General features: G+C 35.6%; 1 protein-coding gene across 1 annotated transcript; it reads left to right on the top strand.

Moving 5' to 3' along the window:
* Window positions 1–2,510: 2,510 nt before the first annotated feature.
* LOC145915584 (ADP-ribosylhydrolase ARH3-like) lies at window positions 2,511–9,671 on the top strand. Its single transcript, XM_083002739.1, has 15 exons — window positions 2,511–2,898; window positions 3,400–3,505; window positions 4,099–4,315; window positions 4,495–4,670; window positions 4,746–4,837; window positions 5,153–5,442; window positions 6,820–6,864; window positions 7,045–7,141; window positions 7,313–7,430; window positions 7,624–7,792; window positions 7,909–8,002; window positions 8,119–8,195; window positions 8,423–8,614; window positions 8,818–8,916; window positions 8,979–9,671. Exons 1-15 carry the CDS (start codon window positions 2,745–2,747, stop codon window positions 9,042–9,044), a joined length of 1,992 nt encoding a protein of 663 aa, XP_082858865.1. The 5' UTR covers window positions 2,511–2,744; the 3' UTR covers window positions 9,045–9,671.
* Window positions 9,672–9,743: the final 72 nt, after the last annotated feature.

The raw sequence follows: 9,743 nt of genomic DNA, 5'->3' as shown, positions 1-9,743 counted from the left end.
GGCCGCATATGACTACAACAGTATACCAAAGTGCGTGTTCCCAGCACACATTGCGAGTTTGTATAGGTTAGAGTTATTATGGTTGATTATTGTTTGGTATATGTTGGTATTTTGGGGCTACATGCATTATAGATTGTCACGTAGTGCTGACAAAACACGGACTCACCAAAATATTTGTACTTGAGATCAAATGTACCAAAACGATGGCCTATAATGTATTACTTGGTTGCCACCTAATTAAAGCGAATGTAAAAGTTGTTTCCAGTTAAATAAAATTCTTTTTGAAAGGATGAATAAAGGGGGAAGGGTTTTGAAAATTCATTTGTTGATATCTATTTTGCTTCCAACTTACACTGGCCATCATCTGGCTGGCAGTCTTACCGTCACTTTTTTTGACAATTTTCATTCTTTGACGTCATCTCCAAAGTGAGATATTTTATCATATTTGAATAATTATTAGGAAAAAAACAAAATCACAAATGCAGCGAACAATGTGGGGAGAATATATTGCCGCAATGTTTAATACGTTTGAACGTAACCAAAAAATGTGAGAAACACTAAATAATCGGTAACAAAAATCCGTTCACCGAATGCTTCAATTACTTTTGTCAATTACCTCTGAAGCACGCCATGTGTTATTAAGTTTATTGCAAAGTAGTGTAGTTCTAAATCAAGGCTTTTCTGAAAGCAAAACCTGACGAAGTAATACGTAAAGTTTTCCAAGAAAGTATTTATATAAATATTTACTTTACCTAGCCCTACCTCTTGCACAAATCTACGATTAATTGGAACTATTCGCAAATACAAGGCACGCAATAAAAACAAAAAAGTTAAGCACAAGCATATCACGTGATCAACTTCAGAACAAAATGCGACAAAGCGCAGACAAATTACGTTCTGTCGTATTGTTGACATTGAGAACAACAGTCCAGACCAACAAATATTCACCGACTTCACAAAGAAAGGGTTTGGTTTCACGGACGTTATCTTGATTAAATTTTTGCTCAGGTGTTTGTTGTGATGGTTGTGCGAATGCCACAACAACCCCTCTTTGTTGCATTTGTAAAAAATAACTGTAAAAATGTTTGAATATTTGGGTCCAAACTTTCAACGTGATAAATGTCTTGTTAATCATAGCATAACACACTTTAACCAACGATACAAGTCATTGTCCGTGGTTCCCAACTATTCAGTGTCCGCCACAAAGCACTTACTAAAACTTCGATAATTGTCGTCGCCAATACAAACGTTTTGTGTTGGAAATGTTTGAAGAGATTCGAAACCGGGTTTGGTGATATGGGTTTCGTACATCGGCGTCGACAAAACATACGGATGTGATTTGTTACAAAGACTTTAAACTTGAAAAGGGAAATTGCACAACACAGATACACCTACGGAAACATTTTGCTGCCGCTGTTGAGGCCAACATAATTGTAAAGAAACGATTATTTCATATGACGAGACGTTATCAACCTTATGGCGCAGCAATTAAACAACGACAAGTAGCATGTGTTTATTTTTCCGCATTTAACATCACTTTGTTTCGCTACAAGCGGTGTTAGTCAGAGTGGGGTTAACGGACTCCAAGACTAACTGTAGTTTAGCGCCACCTATTGCTTCCATCATTGCATTAGCTCGCTTTTCATGTGCATTTCCCGTGTTTCGCGTGGTACATGGTTTAATTGCTGTGCCTGGTCGAAGTAAGGCCTCGTGATAGACAAAACGTTGATCGAACACAATTTACGTTTTTGTACCGGTGGTTCTTCTTGGTGGAGTTGTAAAAATGCATTGTAATTTTCTAAACTTTCACAACGTAACATAAATCGGATTAAAAATTTCTTTTTTTTTCGACAATATCAGTAGAGAAACATCAATTGCAACTTTATTTGGTGTCTATCTCAGATCATTGTTTGTTGTGAGTAAATACACGGAGCAAAAGCCATGAGCGTGCCAATTGATGATAAGAGAGCTGTCCACGATGACGTTGACTTTTGTTGAGTTCGTCGTATAAAATGAAAAACGTATAAAACTATTTGGGTTATAGTTTGCTATGTTGTATAATGTCAAATGCAGCGAATTTAATTTCAACAGTTTCAATCGCAAAAAAGAAAAAAATATATCATGTCTGTAATGTAAAGTTTTTCCAAACTTTTATGGAATATACTTTTACACCGGGTCACAAAGTTTTTTCCAAACTTGATCCACATATAAGCCTATGTAACATAGAAATCTGTGCGAATATCAACGCTACGATTTCGTGTAGTATTTCAACTCAAATTTGTAAACAAAAATAACAGGTAGTGGCCCTGTTTACACCCAATCAATAAAATTCTTACAGATTTCTGTTTTACACAGACTTATACGTGGATCAAGTTTGGAGAAAACTTTGTGACCCCGTGTAGTAGTATTTTCCAACTTTTATTCGTGATCATGTAGGGAGTTTCCCTGTAATGTTTTACGTCAAACCAGAAATTTCAAACTTTTTGTTGCTGGCAACCGAAACCCGAAACGCCAAAACCCTGCGAGGAGTGACGGAGATTATTCATTAAAGGGGTCTGGTGTTCTCTTAAGTTTGTTATTTAATTTTTGTGGTTCACAAATTTAGGAGTTATTGCCGTGTTTAGTAGAAAACTTTTGCCTAAGGGCTATTGGTTCAACAGAAATATTGGAATTTAACATGGTTTAACAGTATTTTCCAGTGTCGCTACACCTGCACAATAGTTTGTCATATCAAATACCAAAAAATGGAACTTAGTTTATCAAGATTCCGGGGTGCTTTTTTGGGTGGATTGGTTGGTGACTGTATGGGTGCACCATTTGAGGTTATGTGGGCACCAGTCAGTTTTAACCAACTGGATCAATTAGACAAACAAGTAAAGTCATTTACACCAAGTCAAAGTAAGTGTATTGAAGTCAAGTAAATAACGTGTTCGTGTGTACATCTAATGGGTCTGGTTTACTTTTATAGCATGTTACTTATTATTCGTGCATAGCTTCAAGTTCATATTAGGCATGGTGCTAAAAGTACACATAGACCATGTTGTTATATCACCTTAAAGATTTTCTGGTATCAAAAGCACATTTAGCATCTGCTTGGTTGTTTTGAAAGGAAAACAGTGTCTGTCAATACATGTGACAATACCAATATTAAACATATATAGCCTCCAGATTGGAAAGTTTGTTTTTTGCGCGGAGGATTTCGTTTCGGCGATCGTTAATTGTGCGGATGATCACAACGGTTTTTGTATGTTAATGCATTAGCTAATTAATATTGCGTGGATTATCGGCGAATTTTCGCAAAAGTGGAGAATAAATCCTCCGCGCACGACATTTTTTCCAGTCTGGTATAGCCTATATATATATCATAAACATAAAAATACATTTTAAATTTAATTTAAGACAAACCATGGATGTTACACTACACTGATGATACGGAAATGGCTCATGTGATGTCCAGATCCATCATCAAAAAAAAATCTTTCTCAGCTAAATCAGTGGCAAAAGAGTAAGCTGATTTTAAAATAAACAACTAGTTAATAATAGCGGTAATCAATTTACTTACAGTTAATTGTAACATTAATGATGAATGTATGTTTTAGCGGTAGTAGTTGGGCCATAGTTCACAATTAATTTAAAAAAAATGTCTTGAATATATTTGTAACCAAAAAAAGGATGAAATGTGCATTTACGTGGTCAAAAAAACAAACAAAAAACTATTTTGCATGCATTGGCCTACTATTCCTCTTTAAACATTTGTGAGTGCTACAAATTTTGAACCCTTGGGATGCCACTATGATTTGGCATGTTAATTCACTTTTCTTTTCTTGAATATTCTTTAAAACTTAATCAAAACAAAAACCCTGGTTGAGGATGCTTTGTATCCTGTGACTTGCATGGCACTCAATACAAAATCCATTGTTTAGCTGTTTGATAGTCTGTTGCAAATAGCCACAACTACAGAAGCTTTGGCTTAATTTGTTTTTGTAACTCCTTTTGTAGTAGGTTTTGTTGCTTCCCAAACCAATAATAAACAGCAGTAACTCCCGCATTAACAATGCATGTGTGTACATTCAATAATTTTTTGATCAATTCCTTCAGATTTGCAAAAGCATACTTTCAATCCATACCTGCACGTTACTATGGGGGAAGCGTGCCCGCTGTTTTCTCTGCATTACGGGATTCAAACTACACATGTGACCCATATGCCCCTGCTCAGACCCAGTTTAATGGTGATGGTTCTTATGGAAACGGATCAGGAATGAGGGTTTTTCCAATTGCTCTTCTCTGCTACAATGACATGGAAATGTTGAAAGAGGTATGTTGAACGAGGGTGTTTTTTTCTCTAACTTTTTCATTCTGTATTTGTTGCTTTTAATTCAAAAAACACGCATTGGTTGTTTACATCTTATGTGTCATATTCCATTTAGCACATCCCAAACAATTAGGTAGTTGTTTTTATTTTACAAATTATTGAAAAACATATTATATTTGCAGTTGGCCGGCAACAGTGCAAGATTAACTCACAGCCATGTTGACGCTGTAAATGGTGCCATATTGCAAGCATCTGCTGTTCATTTTGCAATGGAAAGTAATTCACAAACCACATGGCTTGAGATGTGGCAAAAGTTGAAAGATTTATGCAGGAAACTAGAAACAGGATCATCAAATGGGTTTGTACGCAGAAAACTATAAAAAAAAATTATTACTACCTTGTCATTTTTACAAGAAGAAATCTTGTTTGACAGGAGTGGGCCATACAATGAGAGGCTTGACAAAATGCACAAGTTAATTAAAGGTGATACTCAGATTTGCAATGAAGAAATTGAAAAGCAAATAGGTAAAATTGTTGCAAAGTATAATCCTACTGACCATCAAACATATTTTTATGTTATATTAATAACTTCACAAGACATTGAAAGCAGCCTATAGAGCAGTTTAGTAGCAAAGTTAATAATCCAAAAGGCTGGCATATAAGAATAATTTCAACTGTCAACAGAAAGTAAGAGTATGCCTAAAAGTAGATAAAAATAATTTTTGTCAAAATTCTTACAGATGACTTTCTTTCGAAATGTATTACACAATGCTTATTGTTTTTCACTTCTTTTGCAAAGTTTTCTTTCCTCATTTTATTTGAGAGTGTTTTTTTTTCCAGGTGTTGGAATCATGGCTACTGAGGCTATATCAGCGGCAATTTTTTCATTTCTCTGTTGTCTTGCCAACCGTCAGCCAATAGAATTCAAAACTGGGAATCTTCTTCAGCAGACTGTCTACTATTCTATATCATTAGGTGGTGACACAGATACGATAGGAACCATGGCTGGTGCAATAGCAGGGGCATTTTGCGGGGAGGATTCAGTGCCCAAACATTGGATAGAAGCTTGTGAAGGAAAGGAAACTGCATTGTGGCTGGCAGATAAACTTCATTCCATGTACCTGAAAAGGGTTGACCAACGCAGTTAAATGCATGTTTTGTTGTATGTACAAGGAAAGGGTTTTTGAATGTTGTAAGCAACTACCTTGCCACAAAAAATGCACTTTTACAAACCATGGTTAGCAACCCAACTCTGGCAGCTTATTTATGTATAACATTTATTATGGTGAAAGACATATGTGCAAAAATTATCTTTCGTGTACTGTTTGTTGAACATGCACTTTTTGTATATGTTGTATTTGAGTGTTTATTAATGTATGCTTTGTCTAGTGTATTATTTGTGATTAATTAAACACCTAAAGGCCATTTTCTTCCATTCCTTGCACAAATAGATAAATTACAACATCATGTCTGTTAATTTAATTTCCGCAATTGCATGTTTTGGTTGTCTGTCTTGGAGAGGTTTTACAAGGAATCAAAACCAAAACTAAAAAATGAAAGCCAACAAAATGCATGTGAGAATATTGAAAGTAATCACAGCTACAATAGACCTACATGCTACCTTTTAACAGACATTCGTTCGTCAAACCAGTGAATATTATAGGCACGTTACATCAAATATTTTCTTGCTACTGATTTACGTGTAATTGATCCATATGAGTGGTGCGTATCCAAGTTCCACAAACAAAAATTTACTTCTTGTGGTGGCTTCGGCAATACGCAAGGAACCCTCGTTTAAGGTCCAAAGACGTTTCATGAAAGACTCGTGTTCTCGAAAAATCGGATCGCGCAGTTGAAAGTTATGGTGCTGGTAAATGTGCAGCAGACCGTAACCCGTAAATGCAAGAAAAGCACACGTTATTATTAGCTATCACGAGGAAGTGCAGTACATCACCGTACATAATAGCTGTTTACTAACGGGTAAACTCGGGTAAAAATTGAAAAAACACATCAACTATGTAATATGCAAAACTAAAACTGAAAAAATGGGTTTACGCATGGTTTGTTAAATAAATTATGAATGAACGCATTGTGAATGTATACATACATTCAGCTATAGTTTGATTGTTATCTTACGTGTGTGTCTTGGCTGTCAGCACATCCAAATGAAAATTGACATTCACAATCACATATTGCCTGAAAACCTGCCAGATTTGGATGAGGTAACTACATACATTTCCTCAAAGATTCTAACAATGTGTGTACAGTACTTCTATGCCTGATTGGAAAATATGTCACAATTTTTTCAGCAAATGCAAAGAAAAATAACCCAGTACATTATATTTACAAAACGTTGGCCAATCCACACAACCTTTGCCTAAAAATCCTCTTGCATTTCAAGAACTTTCCATTCTTGCTTTTTTCTAATAAATCAATAATGTGTAATTAGTTTTTCAAGGCATTAGTTATTCCTACATATTTTAATGTATTTTTTTTTTCAAATACAGAAGTATGGATACAGTGGCTTTGTGTACATGAAGCAACTTGATGATGTAAGACCAATTGTTTGTGTATTGATGCATTACCATATGCCCAATATATAAACAATGACAACTTCTGCTAAATATTGTTTTTGAAAAGCAAGCTTGTAAATTTTTGAGCAGACATTTTTCCCATTTAGTGAAACATTTCACGAAAGACGATTCACCATGATTAAATAACTCTGTATGCAGGGCAAGTGTGAAATGCGAAAAGGTGGAAAACATTTTCGGTTTGTGGAACCAAATTGTTACAGCCCAGAGGCAAGAATCAAAGAGATGGATGAAACTGGTAAGCTTGTAAACTTTTTGTTATTTGATGGCAGTGTGTGTAGTCTTGTTATAAATAAGTTCTTAATTTTTTTGATATGTCTGGTAAGTTTCTTTGCCCAAATGTATGCACAATTCTGAGATTGGTCTTAGCTAAATTGCACACCCCATACTCAGAAATCTTATAACTTAGGTGTTAGTGTCCAGGTTTTGTCCACGGTTCCTGTTATGTTTTCCTATTGGGCAAAACCAAAGGACACATTGGACTTGGACCAAATATTGAATGATGATCTTGCATCAACAGTTAAAAGGTGAGTACTTATGTTATACATATATATATATAGCTTCAGATGTAATCCATACTACGCTTGTTAGATGCTGGGCTTGAAAATAGATTCTGTGCATGCACACCAGCAGTTAAATAAAATGTTCCTCATTGGTCTGCATGCTTTACAGAACTTAAAGTTATAAAACAAACATTAATAAGCTCTGAGGGTACTGTAGATACCCATCCAGATTTGTTGGTCTTGGCACATTGCCGATGCAAGCTCCGGAACTGGCAGTAAAAGAGATGAGGCGATGCATAAATGAACTGAACTTTCCTGGAGTCCAAATTGGATCTCATATAAATGACTGGAACTTAGACGCTCCTGAGCTGGACATCTTTTGGAAGGTGCGTAACTGTCATCTGACTTGTCGATTTAAAAAGTATTTTTACGTGTGTTTAACCATTGTTGTATTTTGTAATTTGATTTGTAAAATTTAACTACGAGGTATTTCCTCATTCAGACAGCAGCGGATATCAACTGTTCAGTTTTCGTTCACCCTTGGGATATGGAACTTGCTGGCCGTTACAGCAAGTACTGGGCCCCGTGGCTTGTTGGTGAGCAAACTCTTTAGTAAATATAGTCAATACTGTTTAGGGCCAAGGAATGCTAAATATTTTATTACACTTTTAACTTTACAATGTGTGTTTAATATGTCATATTGTTGTTTTAGGGATGCCTGCAGAGACTGCTCTTGCAGTACAATCCGTACTGTTTGGGGGAATATTGGAGAAGTATCCTAAACTCAAAGTAAACTATAATAAAAAATTCAGTTTATGTGTATTTCCAACTAATTAAAATTTGTTTTTGAATACCAAATTAAAATTTTATTTTCGTATTACACTTCATTACGGGATAAATCCCTATCCATTTCACTAAAAGTAACGCGATTAACTATGATTCTGTTTGGATATTAACTCGTTAGAATGAAAGGTTTCTGCCGAAATGTTTTATATACATGTCGTTGTTATTTGTAGATTTGTTTTGCTCATGGGGGTGGAAGTTTTCCGTTTACGCTTGGCCGAATGCAGAAAGGTTTTACTTGCAGACCAGACCTTTGTGCCACAGACACCAAAATTCCACCCAAAGATCAAATGGGAAACTTTTTTACTGACAGTCTGGTGCACGACGAGCGTGCCTTGAAATTCCTGGTTGATGTTGTTGGAGAGGTTAAACATGTTTTCTTGGTTAAAAATATTCATGCCAAAACAAAAATATATTTTACGAAAATTTACTAAAAGGAATACTATATTTTGAGTGCTTCTCTTAAAAAATTATATCTCAGTACATTTCATTTTGTCTCCAGATATAATAAAGCAATTTTGGTAATCCGAATTCCTATGTTCTGACAATTGATAATATTTGTTTTCAGGACAACATTGTTCTTGGATCAGATTACCCATTTCCACTTGGAGAAGGCCATCCTGGGAAACTTATTGAATCTAGCACTGATATCAATGATGATATTAAGGTAAGTCTACATTTTAATGCCATGTTAGTCAATGAATTAAAGATACCATTGTTTCCTTGCAGAAAAAGTTGCTGTATCAAAATGCCTTGCGGTTTTTGGGACTTAGTGATAGCTACTTTTATCAGTAGACGATCGTGCAAGGTGTTTTGGGCGGTGATGATAGATTTTATTGCTTTACACATTTGTCTCAATGCTCCAAAACCCATTTACCATTTCTATCTATGCATTTATTGTTAAATCACCTATTGTTCAATGTTAAAATACTGCCTGAAAATGTCGTGCAAATACTGTAGTTTTGTTGTGCAATTCATAAAAACAGGTGTGTTTGGTAACAGCGGTTGTTTTATGCTTTGTGTTTATTAGAAAAAGGATGAATTTTTTACCAAAAACTTTTACCACAATGAACGATTGCAGTTATTGCGAGGCCATGTATGATGTCCTTGAAGGCACAGCTGTCTTTCGTACAGATTTCAGGAAATTGGAACGCTTACGATTCGGAAGCCGTTTAATGTATCGAGTGTTTGCCAGTTAAATATGCATAACCTTGTTTGCTTGGAAACCTTGTCCTGGGTTTACTCCTGCGCCACGCGCAAGGCACGTGGTTTCTGTTTCTGGTCATCGGTGTGCCAAATGCACGCTTTAAAAACTTTCAAGGTCGGCGCTATGCAACTTTTTGTTGGAGTTTCAGCATAGTGGATGTATTTGTACTGATATAGTTGTTATTGATTTCGAGTTTATCAAGGCAATTGTAAATAAACGGGTATTTCACGGTGTTGCAGCTTCAATCGGTGTAAATTGCGGTCGTGTGATGCAAAAAGTATCAGTAA

This window comes from Ascidia mentula, chromosome 1, assembly GCF_947561715.1.
Source record: "Ascidia mentula chromosome 1, kaAscMent1.1, whole genome shotgun sequence".
In the NCBI taxonomy this organism is placed as follows: domain Eukaryota; kingdom Metazoa; phylum Chordata; class Ascidiacea; order Phlebobranchia; family Ascidiidae; genus Ascidia; species Ascidia mentula.
The sequence above is the reverse complement of the archived record's forward strand: the minus strand, read 5'-3'. Positions and strand labels throughout refer to the sequence as shown.